General features: G+C 48.8%; 1 protein-coding gene across 5 annotated transcripts in view; it reads left to right on the forward strand.

The window, feature by feature from the left end:
* Positions 1–4,795: 4,795 nt before the first annotated feature.
* The window catches only part of KCNQ2 (potassium voltage-gated channel subfamily Q member 2), a 96,657-nt gene continuing 85,530 nt past the window's right edge, over positions 4,796–15,922 (forward strand). For all 5 annotated transcript variants that reach the window (XM_067554604.1, XM_067554603.1, XM_067554606.1 and 2 more), the window contains exon 1: positions 4,796–5,167. In XM_067554604.1, the coding sequence (XP_067410705.1) occupies positions 4,872–5,167 (296 nt within the window). In that variant the 5' untranslated portion in view covers positions 4,796–4,871. The remainder of the gene's footprint in view (positions 5,168–15,922) is intronic.

Here is a 15,922-nt window from a genome sequence, read left to right on the forward strand (position 1 = left end):
GATGCAAAGCGCATTTAGGAGAGGATTAGGATTTGGTTCTTAGGGCCAAATTCACCCTGGTGCAAGTGGGTGCGATGCCATTGACCTCAGCGGAGTGCACGCTCTGAGATCAGTGGGGAAATCGGCCCTTAATATTAATATTGGCAATTTAGCTAAGATATTCATCGTTAACAATCAGACACTACTGGAAATTATCTGAGCTTATGGGTAAATAGCTAGGTAATGCTTTAGCCACAAAAACACACACCGAGTCTCTTCAACAAAAATCCAGTGTCATTTTGTTCTCTATTGTTCCCTATTTCATATGTTCCATCAAGCAGTTGCTACGTCAAATGACTTTATTACTTGGCACAGAGCACAGCCCAGTTCTTAAGTCTGAGGGATTTCAGTTTTATATTAAGAGGACAACACCACAAGAAAGAACCAAAGTAAGGTTTCCACATGAGAGCGTAGTGGGTCTCTCTCCTCTGCAGTATGTTCTGTTTAAATGCAAAAGGGCAGTTACCTTTGCACATGGAAGGGGATTTCTCTCCATTGAAAGAGACACGTCCATTTGAAATCTAGTCATTATTTATTATAGACTCATCGATTTTAAGGACAGAAGGGACCACCATGAATGTCTTTGTATGTTCATTGTGACAGGCACTGTGTAGACACAGAAATACAAAGATGGTCCCTGCCCCAAACAGCTTACAATGTTAGTAAATATTATATATATTATCTTATCTATCTATATCTATATCTATCTATCATATATATTTATATATATATATATATATAAGACACACATATATATAAAATGAATTAAGTGTAGTTTTAGGTTCTACATCTGTCCCTGAGCCCCCTGCTAATATTTGAGTTTTACAGTCACATTTTCCTATGTTTACAAGCATTTTTCTCTGCCATGTGACAGATCCAGGCAAACAACAAGGGAACCTGACTTGCCAGCTGGTGATTAATAGATGAAATGTGAAATTGACTCTACACAAATTGCTGACAAATGGCCAGGGGGGAGGGACAAAGGAAAACTGTGTCTCCTTTTGTCTCTTTAATTTATAGCCATTTTAGGTGTTACTTCTAACAGTGCTGCTGCTGATTTATTTATCAGTACCATTATCCCAGGCATCTAACTCCCCTAGATTCCTTTAAAAATCCTTGACTATTTTTATTATAGTAATGCCTGACCCAACCAGGGATCAGGGCCTCGTTGTGCCAGGAGCTGTACATATCTATAGGATGACATAGTCCCTGACCCAAACAACTTACAACCTATTTTTTGAATTGCTAGTGTCCCTTTAAAGCTGCAGAAAAAAAGGCATAATAAGCTGCATATACCACTCTATCCTCCCATTTATTTTTAGTATGGAGCAAGATTTGTACTCATATGGTGGTTAAAAATGCCTGTCAAGAACAGGCTTTTGGCATTTGTCTTCCTTCAGTCCCTTTTTGAGGGTCACCTACTACTATGGTGATTTTTATGTTCTCCGCCCTTGAGTTTGCATTTGCATCGTTTTGGGGAATCACACTCAATTGGTGGAGCCCGCTCAACTCCATATGGGAAATTAACCCCTTGGTTTGCAGTCCTTCTGCCTCTCTAATTCCTATAAGGATTCCTTAAGATGCAGGATAAGTCTTTAGGAAGTTCGTGAATGATAGTTTCAGATGCCTGGATCTATGGCAATGAACCTTTCATTAGCCTCATGTCTGTAACCAGTACAGATTGCTAATTTGTTTTTAATCCCCTCCCTTCCTCTCCCCAATCCAGCAAACAGTGCCCCGATCTCCAATCCAATTTAAACATGTTCAGCCAATTTCTGCTGATCAGTGAAGGCCCATTTCCTTCTGACACAATTAACTGTAATTTACAATGACTTGCAGACTCCTTTGTAATTTACAATGACATGCAGACATCTTAATTCTTACCTCTCTTTTCTACTATGACTTTTGTGCATTTGCATCCATATCTCTCCTTTCTACATGATGAAGTCCTGGTGTTCATGCTCCCTCAGGAATCACAGATCCTGCTGTCCCCGGATCAGTCATTATTCTCACTTTCCCATCATTTACATTTATCCAACATCTGGCTATCTTTTTGTTCTGTTTCTTCAGCACCTAGCACAATGGGCTCTTGGTCCATGACTAGGCTCCTAGATACTACAGTTATACAAATAATACATAAGTAGTATTGGCACCAATTTTGATCTGCACTATTATAGAGATTACCTAAACTCACAAGCTGTTTCATCAAGAAGAGGCAAAAATTCCTGATACAAGTTCTTACATAGTCCAGCAGACAATTGGGTGGATTACATTAGTAGATGTTAGTGACTTCCTCTTTTTGCACTGTAGTGGCATTAGAGATGTTTCCCTGTCTTCTCTCCCCTACACAAAACAGCATGTCTCCTCTTACCAGAGCTACGACATTGAAGGTTATGGAAGATACACTGCTCTGGTTAATGCAATACACCCAAACAATGGAAACAGGGATACTCCCGACTTGCTCACATCACCTGTAATACGATGAACAGTACTGACTTCTTTACCTGTGGACAGGACTTTCCTTCCTTGGTTTGGTGTGTTGGCCAATGGCAAAGGTATCTTCTTAAACTGTAGAGGATTTTCCTTTGGGGACTCAAACCCTAAAGCCGTAACAATAGCTTTTTTTAGTATGAGTTTCCTTGTATGAACAGTGCTCTCTTTTAATGCACGGTTTCTTGTCTCAAAAACAAAAATGATCTCATATTTGTTACACAGAACCGCCAGCATTACCGATATAAAGGTTGAGAGACAGACTCTGATAAAAACGATGGTGTTTCACCTATATAATTATGGAGGCCTCTCGAGCGACTTCATAGTTTAGGTCGCATTGAGATTTGCGCTTAAAATGGGACTAAAATCCCTGTGTCATGCTTTAATGGTGGAATTTAGTCTTAAGATTTGGCACAATTAAATAGTTTCTAACCTTCCTAGAGGAAATATTTTTAAATGCTGCTTTTTGGAAATCTTGGCCTGTTTTCCACACATCTTTGGGTTCCTCTAGCTAAACAACCACATACTCTGCAAATGCCAAACTTCATGCACCCAGGCACATCCTGCACATCTGAGACACAGACCATATTTGAAATTAGACGCATAAAAGAGTAGTAAGGTAATGTACGGTAACAGCCTCTACTAGTCATCACAACATACCAGCATATTGGCCTTCAAGAGTTCCTATTGGTTGTTCAGGATGAGAGAGCAGAGATATGTAGTTTTCTGAAGGACTTGCATAGATGACTTTTCTTTCTGATGTGTGTTGGAGGGGCAGTCCATCAGAGGGAACAGTACTGTAGGGCTGTCCCAAACTCATTCATGTCTGTACCACACAAGGCAGAACCTGAAGAGCAGACAATGAGGGTAGCAGGCCCAGAGTTCCACTAGGGACCTCACTGTGCTAAGTCAGCTTCTCCTGGGAGGAGTTGAAATCTTATGGTGATGAGAGACCATACAAAACCCTAAGGGAGGGAGGTAGAGGACTCTACGGCCACAGCCAGCCCTGGGGACACATGCTCTGTAAGGCTATGTGTGTTGTCTCCCTGCAACTTGGCTTAGACATCAAGGCGACAAGTGACTAGCAGGCAGCCCGGGCTCTGCCCCGATGCCCTTAGCAGGTTTGCTGCACTGAAGTCCCACCAGGAGTCTGACTAGGGAGTTCCTGGACTCCGTCCACCTCGCCTCTCTGGCAGGGAAAGGGACCCAGACAAAGGAGGACAGCACCCCGGCCCTACCACCCAGGATGTCCGTCTCCCTTCCCCTGCAGAGAAAAGCAAAGTGAGAGAGAGTGGTCCCCTCGCCTCACCCAGAGGAGAAGCAGCGGAGAATAATGTCTTCTCCTCATGGAGAGCCAAGGGGAAGGATTTGCTCCTAGCGGGCGTCCCCTCATCCCTCCCAGGGCAGAGGGGAACTATCGTGGTGGCGCTCATCCCACGCGTTCCTGCTCCCCTCACCCTGCGGAAGAGTGGGGGTGGCCCCTGCTTGATGCCTTCAGAGGGATGGGCAGGTGAGGGGACAGAAACACAAGGAGCTGGACTTGGAGGGAGTGTGTGTGTCTGCGGGCGGGGGTCGCCTTCTTGGCTGGGAAGGGGATTCAGATGTGCATGTCGGGGGAGGGGGGCGGCTGATGGCTCCCTGGGGCCAGGGGGAGGACACAGGTGAGTCTCCCACACCTGGGGACAGCCTATAGCAGCCCCCTTCCCTGCCTGGGGCCATGTTCAGAGCCCTGTGCTCAGCTGAGCCAGAGGGGGACGAGCATGGGGGTTTGGGTTTTTTTTGTAGGTTCAGGAACACCCATAAATCCACCCTCAGGCCCTGATCAGTCGCGGGGCGCTTCCCCCCCTCCCCCCCCCCCGTCAGAGAGGGGGGACCAGCCTTCCCCTAGATAATGAATGGGGCTTTGTCTTCTATAGGCACCGGCAGCCTCCCGGTTTTTTCACGCTTGCTGTCCGGTCAGCCTGCGTGGAAGGCGGCGGGGGAGGGTTGCAAAGCGGCGGCGGCGGGGGGGAGCATGTGGATGGAGCAGAGGGCCGCCCCCCCCGCTGCAGCCCCAGCAGCGGGAGGCAGGGAAGGCGGGCAGGGCGGGCGGAGCTGCGGCGAGGGGGCTGGCAGACTGCGGGGCGCTCGCTCGTCTTGCGGCTTTGGCTTTGGCTTTTTTTTTTTTTTTTTTTTCTCCCCTTCGCTCCCTTCCCCCGGCTCTGCCATGCCTCTCTCCGGCCCCGGGCTGCTGCCTTGCCCGCCTCCCCCGGCCCGGCGGCCCTTCTGACAAGCCAGCCAGGATCGGGTCCCCGCCCACCCCCCCCCCAGCCCGGCTTGACGACCGAGTCCCGGCGGAGAGGATGGTGCAGAAATCCCGCAACGGAGGCGTGTACCCGGGGGCCGGCGGCGAGAAGAAGCTCAAAGTGGGGTTCGTCGGGCTGGACCCGGGCGCCCCGGACTCCAACCGGGATGGGGCGCTGCTGATCGCCGGCTCGGAGAGCACCAAGCGGGGCAGCATCCTCAGCAAGCCCCGCTCCGGGGTCTCCGGGACCGGGAAGCCCCCCAAACGGAATGCCTTTTACCGCAAGCTGCAGAATTTCCTCTACAACGTGCTGGAGAGACCCCGCGGCTGGGCGTTCATCTACCACGCCTACGTGTGAGTAGCCGGGCCGGGCCGGGCCGGCGTGCACAGGAGAGACAGGGGGGCTTGGGATGCGGGGATGCAGACCCCCGCTCGCCCTGCGTGCCTGGGGCAGCCCGGGGCCGCCAATCCTCCCCCCCCCCCCAGCCCGGGGAGGAGCATCTCTGCGCCGCTGTGAGCGGGGGGGGGGGAGCTGCAGCGGGGAAGGTTGGAAGGCCCCCCCCCCCTCCTCCCATTGCTGGCATGGCTGCATCTTGTGTGTGTGGTACGCCTGGGCCCCAAATTCACGGTGCATCTTGTGTGTGTGGTACGCCTGGGCCCCAAATTCACGGTGCATCTTGTGTGTGGGGTGCGCCTGGGCCCCAAATTCACGGTGCATCTTGTGTGTGGGGTGCGCCTGGGCCCCAAATTCACCGTGCATCTTGTGTGTGTGGTACGCCTGGGCCCCAAATTCACGGTGCATCTTGTGTGTGGGGTGCGCCTGGGCCCCAAATTCACGGTGCATCTTGTGTGTGGGGTGCGCCTGGGCCCCAAATTCACGGTGCATCTTGTGTGTGGGTTCGCCCCAGTTCACGGTGCAGTTATCATCAAAAAACCAAACAAGTGGCCCTGCAAAACTGGTGTCTCGCTCCCCCCCAGGAAGTCTTAGCGATGAGGCCACATTTGCAGCCCTACACCAGATGCAATAGAAACACTTCTGGTTCTTAGGTGAACACACTTGCCTGGTTCCTTCGCTGGTCTAGCTGGGCGCTTGCCTTCTCTACCGGGTCCCAGTGTGCTTTGGGACATGCTTATTCATCACTTGGTTCTGGTTTGGATACAGCAGGGGCGGGTTGGGGTGTTTTTTTGTTGTTGTTTGGTTTTTTGGTCCTGCTTGGAATCACCTAGCAATGCTGTTAGCAGCGAGGGACAAAAACAATCTAGCTCAGATGCTGTCTCCGCTGTGTCTGTCTCCCCTCCCTTCCCACAGCGCTCCCCTTCCTCTATCCCCAGTTCTGCTTCATCTGTGTCTGCCAACGTTTTCGGCTCTCCACTGGGCGAGGTTTATGGCCAGCAGATAAAGCCGAGATGTGTCAGGGGAGAAATGCTGATGGGTGTCTGAGGCGGGTTGCTGACAGCAGAGACAGGGAGTGGTAAACAAAGGAGCAGTCCCAAGGCAGATGTTGGCATTCAGCTGCCCCCTTTTTTGGAACAAGTCATGTTTGCATTGCACCAATTGGTTGGGAGAAAATTGTCTGTAAATGCAAATCAGCTCCTGGTTTTTGTGGCATTCTAACGGGAGTGCCAAGGAACATGATGTACTGCTGGGTGTTACTGCAACTCCCTTCCGTCTGGGAGTTTCCAGAGACCCCACCAGACTTTTCTCCAACCCTGATGTAAGGCCGAGGCATGTGTCTGGCTTTTCCTTTTGTTAGGGCAGGTTTCTGTTTGGTTTTTCACTGAGGGTTCACCGTTTCGTACAGTTTTTCTCCTTTTCCATGACAACGGTACCAAAAGACACTGGGAAGCTCATTCAGGTACTCAGCCATTTTGTAAGCGGAAGCATTTCAGGGAGATCTTAGTGTTGAAGAAACTTAGATGGTGAAATGATGGCTCCACTGAAGCCAATGGGAGCTTTGGCTGTTCCCGTCAGCTGGGCCAGGCTTTTGCCTGGAGAGATCATTGTTCCGGCCCTGATAACGGAGCGAGAAGCAAATCGCGCCAGTAGATCTCGATTTCTCCATTTGGCCCACAATTAAAATAGGTGTTACTCAACAGTCAGAGCTGCCTTGCACCTTCGGCTCTCATGGGCTTCCTTTGGGGTTGTGAGCGCTCAGCACTTCTGAAAATCAGGCTAGTATTTTGTGCACTGGTCATCGTGGGGATGTGTGTGTGCGTGGCCTCATCTGTTAGATGCTTGATTATGAAATACACCAAAGGGCTCAATCGACCCATAGGGATCGTAGCTGCCATAGCCAGGACTATTGCAGTGGTCAGGGTAAGGATGCCAAAAACGGAATGGGATGAAAACAAAAATGGCACATGGCAGGTTAAACCCATACTGTAGCTAACCTGTCTGACTCCTGACCTGTGGGATTAATCCAGACATTCACATGCCCCTCTCAGGAACAAAGCTGTATAATGTCACTGGCTATTCATGGGGGACCAGTCGGATCACCTCAGATTCATGCAGCCATCAACTTTACATCGTCCAGCACCAGCATGGGCCCTCCTGGTAGGTGAAATCCAGCACCATGCAGAGGACTGTCACAAAGCCTGTGCTACCGAAGTCTCCAAACAGGGCTTAAGTGGTGCTTAGACCTTGTGGGAAGTGTCTGAATTTCGCCCTGGGTATGCTGCAGGCAGGGAACACTTCATCCATTGAAATGAAGGCAGGTGTGTTTGCGTCAATGATTAGCCTCACACAGTGACTCCTTACAATGACATGTCATAACACGTTTGATTCCGACATTGAAAAAATGCACATAGGCTCTATTCCATTATGGGCTAATTTCAGTAGATGCAGATAGATGCGTTTGCATCGGTAACACATGCTAGGTATGTGCCTCAGGCTGATTTTTCTTTTTTAATTTCAGCCGAAACCATTCATCCATTTCTCAGAGCAAGGCTACGGAAAATGCATTTTTACCCATGTTAAAAAATTACAACTGTGTTTAGTACCTGCATGTTTTGGAGCAGATACTTGAAATTTGGCCAGAGGATTGCCTTTGTTTCAAGGATGTGCTTTTTTTGCTGTTCCTCTGAAAAACTGCCCCAGTTTTAGCTGTGTTATAATAAACCTCTGAAAAATCTCAGTCTGCACATGCTCAGTACAGACTTCTTAGAGTTTGGCAGCTAAATTCTTTGAAGATTTTTGTCTGCAGTGAGCATGCTCATTGAATGCAGGGCTGGGCAGGACTTTTCTTGCAATTTCTCCTCCTGGCTTGCAGGGGCCAGAGCTCAGAACCATGACTGAAAGCAGGGAGACTGTCTTTTCCGTGTTCTCAATGCTCCCCCCCCAGCGAGGAAGAGGAATCTGCTTCACTGTAAACAGAGGGGATAAGAGCCAGACCTGGCAGAGGTCAAGGAGCCCTAGCGGAGACTGGGACTTAGGTTGGGGACTGGCAGCGGGAGACTGGGAATGGCTGGGCAAGCAGGCTGGGCTGGGGTGGTGGGGTAACAAGGACATAGTATGTGATCATGTAATTAAAGACTGTGTCATAATGCATATGCCCAGGAGGGCCAAATTAAGGTTGCATGGGCGGCCTTGAATCTGATATTTCCTAACTTTTGAGCACATGAGTTTGCAACCTTAATATTCTTTTAATGTAGTTAGACATTTCTTGAATGTATCCCACTATATAATAATAAATGGTATACATTACGTTAATACGTAAGTTCTGCTTTAAATGATAAGATAATGATTGTGTTTTCCCTATCTCTCTAATTCTCTTACATTTCCCATGCCATCTCCTTTCCATTTTCTTTCTTCCTTCCCATATCTTGCCCTCATCTGAAGTCTCCTGTCTTCAAAATTGCCCCTTGACTTTAAAATCCTCCCTTCACAGTTGCAACAGCAGCTGCTGCTGCTGCTGAGACCACAGTGTATTGAATGACATCTTCGGGAGGAAACTCCTCTTGTTAGCAACCGTCAGCAAGGAGCAGTCTGCACATCCTGGCCTTGGCATAAACTAGCAGCTGCAGCTACAGCAATAAGTAGAAGAGCAGGACCAGGGAGCAGAGGAGCAGTTTTAAGGCTGGGAGTTGCATGAATCAATGATGCAATTGCTGCAGTGAAGATTTGAGCACTGTCAGTGCATTAGATAACTGCCCTCTCTATCTGCTTGTCTTCATTTTGCACCTCAGGAGTGATGAGGCCACGTTTACTGTATGAAGACAAATTCTAATAATGCCCTTTACACAGGGCCTGATCCAAAGACCATTGAAACCAATCAGAGTCTTTCCATTCGTTTCATTAGACTTTGCATCAGACCCTCAATCCCCATGTATACACATAATGCACATTTGGCTGTTTTTACGTGCAGACGCACAAGTATTAATGCAGACTGCCAGTGTAAATTTAGATTGTCAGCTCTTTGGGGGCAAGGACTGTCTTTGTGTTCTTTGTTTGTACTGCACCTAGCACAATGGTCCATGAATGGGGCTCCTAGAAGCTACATGGCTTAGTGCAGTGTTTCTCAACCTGGGGCGGAGGAGGCTTCTGCACAGGCTGGGACTCGGATATGTGGGCAGGCAGCAGGCAGCTGCTGCCCATCTTCAAGCCAGGGTGCGGGAGGCTGTCTCTCAGCTTGGAGCTGGGGCGTGGGTGGCAGCCACCCAGCTGCGAGCCCAGCTCGCAGGGCGCAGGAGGCTGCTGCCAGGCTCACACCTGGGAGCTGGGACCGGGTGGGATGCGGGCGGCTGCCGCCCTGCGTCCCAAGAAGCCAGCGGCTGCTGCCCAGCTTCCCAGGCTTGGCGTGGCTGCCATCTACCTCCCAGCTAGGAGGTGGGACTGGGCGGGAAGCCGGCAGCTGCTGCCCGTCTCCCCCAGAAGCCGGCAGCTGCTGTCTGCCTCCCAGCTGGGAGCTGTGACCAGGTGGGAAGTGGGGGGCTGCCGCCCGGCTTCCCCAGGAGTCGGCGGCTACCACCCACCTCTCTTAACTGGGTTTTTCGCCGCATACCCCCTGCCTGTGTCTCACATACCCCCAGGGGTACGCGTACCACAGGTTGAGAAACTATGGCTTAGTGGGTAGAGCAAGGGATTGAGCTTTAGGAGACCAGCTTTGCTATTGACCTGTTGGGCGATCTGAGGCAAGTCACTTTATCTGTGCCTCAGTTTCCCCCTCTGTAAAATGGGGACGATGTTAATGATCTCCTTTGTAAAGCCCTTTAAGATCTGCTGATGAAAAGTGCCATATACGAGCTAGGTCTTTAATAAATAATAACAATAATAATACTTCAGGTTAGGGTCTGGTCAGATCTCATCACTGATCAGCTCAGCTCTCACAGGCAGTTTATCAGTGTTTGGTTGAGAGACTCCACTATGAAAAGCTCTGGTGCTGCGGTGTTGATCTCGCTCTTGAAGCTGGTGCAGGAATTGCCACCAGTGCCAACCCGCTGGCAGTAAAAATGCGTCAGTGAATTGCAGTCACCGCTCTTGACCAAAAACAGATATTGCGCCACGTTAGCATCAGCTTCTGTGTTTCCCAGTGCATGTTGTGCGGGCCATCCATTTAGATAGCAAACTTCCCACAGTAAGGACTAGGCCTTCTTTCGTGTCTTGTAGAGAAACAAACACCCTGTTAGCACGTCAGTAAATCATGTAGCTCTCTTCCCTCTGAGACTTCCTGGTGCAGCGAGGGGTCCATAGGCTGCCCAGAGTTTTCATCTTTCCAATGAGATGTAAGAGCAACACACTTCTACTTTTGGTCACTAAGTATTCCAGGATATTGTTATTAGATGTTAGCCTTAGTGTCGACGCCAGATGCCAATCTGGGTGCAATTGTTCAATCTACCTAGATTCCCCTGCGCAGTTTTAATTGGTTCTGTCTCGCTTTCTTTTTCGAACGGTTGCTGCCACGTGCCTCCCCAGAGGTGGCCGCATTTTAGCGGTGGATGAAGTGACTCTCGTCTATAGTGTTTGGTGTGTGAAGCGCTTTGGCATCCTTCTCAGTGGAAGCATCAGGGACCCGATCCTCAGCCGGTGTAAACTGATGTAACTCCATCAACATTGATAGTGATGCTGATTTACACCTTCTGAGGATCCAGCCCTGTGATTACATGGAGAATACTAAATACAGCGTCAAGATACTGTACTAAATACAGTAGTAAATACAGCGTCAAGATACGGAGGATGTATCCGACCAAACAAAAGGAAAAACCTGATCAATCTGTGGCAGGGCTTCAGGAGGTTGAATGTCTGGACAGCTCCAGCCACGCTGAGAGCAGGTGTGGTGTCAGTGGAATTCATTCCTGCTCGATATCAGCTGGCTGATGAAACCGAGCCCCATGCAGAGGGAAGCCCACAGCACACGCCCCGGGTCAATCCCACTTCTATTTATTTATTTACCCGTTAGCGGTAACGATTGCCCCATTGGCATGGCACGTGTGTGAAGGCTGCCAGGCCACGCTTCGCTTGAGGGTTGCAAATAAAGGTCAACATTCATCCTCTGGTTTCCTCCAGCACAAACCAGCGTAACCCAGAACGGGGGCTCCCACGGGTGGAACGTTCTCTGCAAGCAGCCACGCAAGACCCATGGTCCCACTGCACCAGCAGACGCAGAACTAGCCACCACCACCCCGAAAGTGGACGTATCTCCTGCCAGTGGCTGGGGCCAAAGTCTCTGGGATATGCATTAACCCAGTACCTCGTCTGTTGCGGCTCCTTTAGAACACTCCTGTTGGCATTCAGTGCCCCCCACCTCTTGTAGATTGCACCCCTGCTGCTCCCACAGGGGGTGAATCAGACCCAGAAACTGGATGAAGCTTCAGAATCTGGGTTTGGATCTTGAGGGCTCTAAAGGTTTGGGGGTCTTGCAATCTTTGTTTGATTTGGCCCATCACATTTGCCCAATTCAGATCTAGAGCCAGACACACCTTCCCCAAAATTTGGGGACATGCATATCTGTGATTTGGGTTAGGGCCCGTTTCCAGGTAAAAGCTTGTTTTGCCCAAACTCCGGGGGCTTTCCTCTCTGTGTATCAGCTCCTCTACCTGTAAACTTGGTATAATGTCCTACCTTATGGCTCCAAATGCTCCTGTTAAATAAGGGATATGGAGAACTTAGCTCTGTTACCTTCGTTGAGTTTAATGGAATTGCACGGCTGTAACGCGGCCCATAATCCTCATGCAGTTATCTTTGTCTTTGTCTCGGCACTGGTACTGCTTGTGAAGTGGGACAGGTGCTGTGGTGTTGTGTCTTTGTGTACTGGGCCCTATCATCTGAACTTTGTGGAAGAAACCTGACTGCACTTGCTTGTCCAGTCACTGCTTTTGTTCTTGCCTCCTTGGACATTAACTTCACAAGCAAAGCAAGGAAACAACCCCCCAAACATCCTCCCTTCTACACCTCAACATACACAGATCTGAGTATTCCTCCTGTGGCTGTGATTTCCTGTAACACCCAAAGAATCACATCCAGCTGATATTCTAAAGGAAAAATAGGTGGTAGGGCAGATTCTTTGAAATGCAGGTAAAATGAACCAGCTTTCTTGTTTTTTGCAAGCCATGCTGAGAGGGGACTTGTTTTTAAGGTAGTTAATAATTCATTTAGTTAAGCTGTAGAGCTAATATTAGCCTGTCAGTTACTTCAGGCTGGGGATGTACAAGAATACAAAGCACAACAGTTCAAATTCTGTCTCTTGCTCCTGTCAAACTCTTCTTCCTGCATAACCCCGTTAAAGCAGCATGAAAGCTGAAATGATTTCTCAGCTGGCACTGGTATCCCGGGTTCCTCTTTAAAAATTTCCTTTGGGAAGGATACTTCTAGTTCTTCCTTTCCTGCTTCAGTATTTCTAAGGTGCTGTTGGCATCTGAGAATTGTTTTCTGTAACCTTCCTCCCCTATAGCCATCTCTTTGGTTATAACGAGGTGGCTGGCCTACTTTTTACAGTTATTTTTCTGAAACTCCCTCTAAAAGCCCCAAAACCACAAAAAACTACCCAACATTTGTATAATCAGCAATTCACGTGGAGCACTGTGTAAACTCTGTACAGTGTAACCCCAGCAGCTCTTTCATACAGTTCCCAAGTTAACTGACTAATCTGAGTCCCAGAAATTTGCTGACATTCTGGATGATTGTGGCACATGCACAAAGAAATAATGCAAAACGCAGCAAACCCAGTAGATCCATGTAGTTTTATGCTGTAACAGACACATGGTGGGGAAACAGCGTTTGCAGAGGGAAGAGGATGAAGGCAGAGGTGGGGAATGTTAGGAATATAGTCCCGCTTTAAGATTTAAAGGATGAAAATGTGCAGTAAGAATGAAATCCATTATTTCAGGGTAGGCTGTGCAACCCTTGTGTTTTCAAGCATTTACAATGGGGCTACTCCTGTGGGTAAGCGCTCACTGAAAGGGAAATGGAGCCCGTAGGATGTCACATGGGGGTATAACTAGGAGCAATCAAATGAATTTAAGAAAGGGAAGATATAGGCTGAATATTATGAAATGAACGGATTCCACAGGAGATGATGTCCTGCAGAGACCAATCTAACTCATGCCCCCTCCAGAAAGATAACATCTTGCAAGGGACAGTCTTACTCCAGGGGTGGGGAATGGATTAGATGATCTCATAGTTCCTTTTTTTGCTATGGTTCTAGGAGAGTATTTGAAAGACACGCTGACCAAGCACTTTTGGAATGATGTGTATGAAGCTTAGTAGATATACAGCCTTGGATATAGCCTGATCCTTGATGAACCCTGTACCGAGTGTTCTGCTTGTTAGTTCCAGGACAGATTGTTTTGTAGGATCTTGTGGAGTGGAACTGGTTAGCAACCTGGACATGCCACAGCTATGCACATGCAAGACAAGTGCTTAGTCAAAACCTACTGAGACTGATGCTCTTTCCTTTGCTATGAGAGCTCTAACTTGATTACAGACGACAAGTCACTCAGAGAGGCTCCTGTTTTGATTAGCTAACAACAGATTAATAGTGTCAGTGGGATACTCAGTTGTTTCAACTCAGCTAGTGTGTCAACAGAGGCCTAAAAGCAACGTACTGACATTTCCTGGGTGGATCATGTATCTTAAAAAAGATGCAGTCAGAGAGCAAGTGGTGCTCAGCCATTCCGGTGATGAGACTGGTATCAGCACCTAAATGGAACAGGAGTAGAAAACAGAATCTGGCTTTGACACACAAACTAAAAACCAGACTGACAAGATTTTGCCAAACCTAGCCCCCAGCCCAGGTTTGGTTCATCTCTGTAGCAACTGTGTGAGTTAAATACTGAGCCCTTATTCCGAACTCCCTGAAATTCAGGCAAAATGAGATCTCGAGCGGAACCTCCTCAGGTTTTGATTTTGTAAAACCTCAACCCAGCTGGCGAGGTTTCGAGAAACCAAACCAACCAGTTGCTCAGTTCAGTGAGGGAGGTGGCCTTTACAAAGAAAACTTTATCCCCAATAAAAACATGGCCCAGAACGCCGGAGTCCAAAATGTGGGGAAGTGTGATAAGGAGATAATAACTAGGGAACTGCTATTTATTGTTCTTATTAATTTATTAATCACAGAAGGGCTTAGAAACCCCAGTCAGGGCCTCATTGTGCCGGGTGCTGTACAAATATGTAGCAAAGAGACAGTCTCGAAAAGCTTACTCTCTAAATATATGACAAGCGACAATGGTTGGAGATGGCGAGAGAAATGTGGGGAAGGACAAGGTGACAGTGATACAGTGTGCAGCAGTCATAGCCTGCCTGCTCTGTAGCCATTGTACTAAGAGGCGTTGGTTGGCGGATCACCAGGGTGAATCATGAGACATTTGGCACTTTGTCTCTTGGAGAATTGGGATTTAGTCTCCTTTCTGAGCGTGTGTGGAATGGCTGTTGGTTTGAAAGGAGGAGACCCTCTTAGTTGTGAACTTTCAGGCCAGCCTCTACTCCACCATGACCCTGCGGCCCGCCGGGGACATCAGTTGGCGGCTTCTTCACGGAGCCGTGAACACAGGCGTGTACCTGGCACGGCTCACCCCTCGCCCCGACACCTGCCCCTTTTGCGGCACGAGGGAGACCCTGGCGCATATTTATCTGGAGTGCACCAGGATGCAGCCCCTGTTCCGGCTCCTCCTGCACTTGTTTTTATATGCACACCCCGTCCATGGCCCCACAAAGTCACAGGACCTCCTCGTCAACCTCCTCCTAGCCCTGGCCAAAGTGGCCATCTATAACACCAGGGAGAGGAGGTTGGCTGGGGGGGGCGCCCTGCGACTGTGGGACCTATTTCCGTTCCTCCATCCGTTCACGCATCCGGGCAGAGTTCCTCTGGGCAGCGTCCGCTGGCTCCCTTGACACCTTCCGGGAGCAGTGGGTGCTGTCCGGGGTTCTCTGCTTGGTGTCCCGTTCTGACTCCCTCCATTTGACCCTTTGACCCTCACACCCGTCCCTGTTTTTTGATTAGTTGTCCCACGAAATCAGTTGAGTCCTGAGTCCAGTGGCTCCTCCCCTTAGGCTGGGGGCGGGGCCTTTCGTAGTGGGCGGGCGCTTCCTGTGGAACTCAAATAGTAGCACTGATTTGTGTTTCAGCGTCTAGTGAGACGCCTGAGTCATCACGTTAGGCAGAGAGCTATTTATTTCAGTGTTTATATTACATTCCATAAGAGTGGGTGTACCTCTTCCATCCCCCTACCCTGCCCTGTCTCTCTCTATATATACTCTGGGTTTGAGTCAGCAGCCCAGAGCAGCCTTAAAACTCTGCTTGGAGTAGGCTTTTGATTTATTAGTAACTGATAATAAATGTAAACATTGATACAGAAATAAACATATATAATTTTATGAATTTACTCTCATCTTTTGAAGGTTGATTTGTTTCAGGGGTTTTGGCTGTGGAAGGTTTTTTAGTTCATCGGAGTTTTTTGCCTAGGGGGAGGTGAGGTACTAGAGATATTTTTGTGCCCATCTGATTCTCCCTTGTTATGACTCATGAGGCCGATGTGTAAATAAGGACATACGCTCAGGTTTCAGAGGTGTATACAATACATGAGCCATCTGCTCATGACAGGACTTCGCAGAGTACTTGGGGTACTTTCCCCTGGGTCCAGTTGTCATTTTGGTCCATTCCAGTCTCTTTTACGTGT

Source organism: Emydura macquarii, unplaced genomic scaffold (assembly GCF_026122565.2).
Source record: "Emydura macquarii macquarii isolate MOO-44397 ecotype Brisbane River unplaced genomic scaffold, CSIRO-AGI_Emac_v2 contig_1483, whole genome shotgun sequence".
Classification (NCBI taxonomy): domain Eukaryota; kingdom Metazoa; phylum Chordata; order Testudines; family Chelidae; genus Emydura; species Emydura macquarii.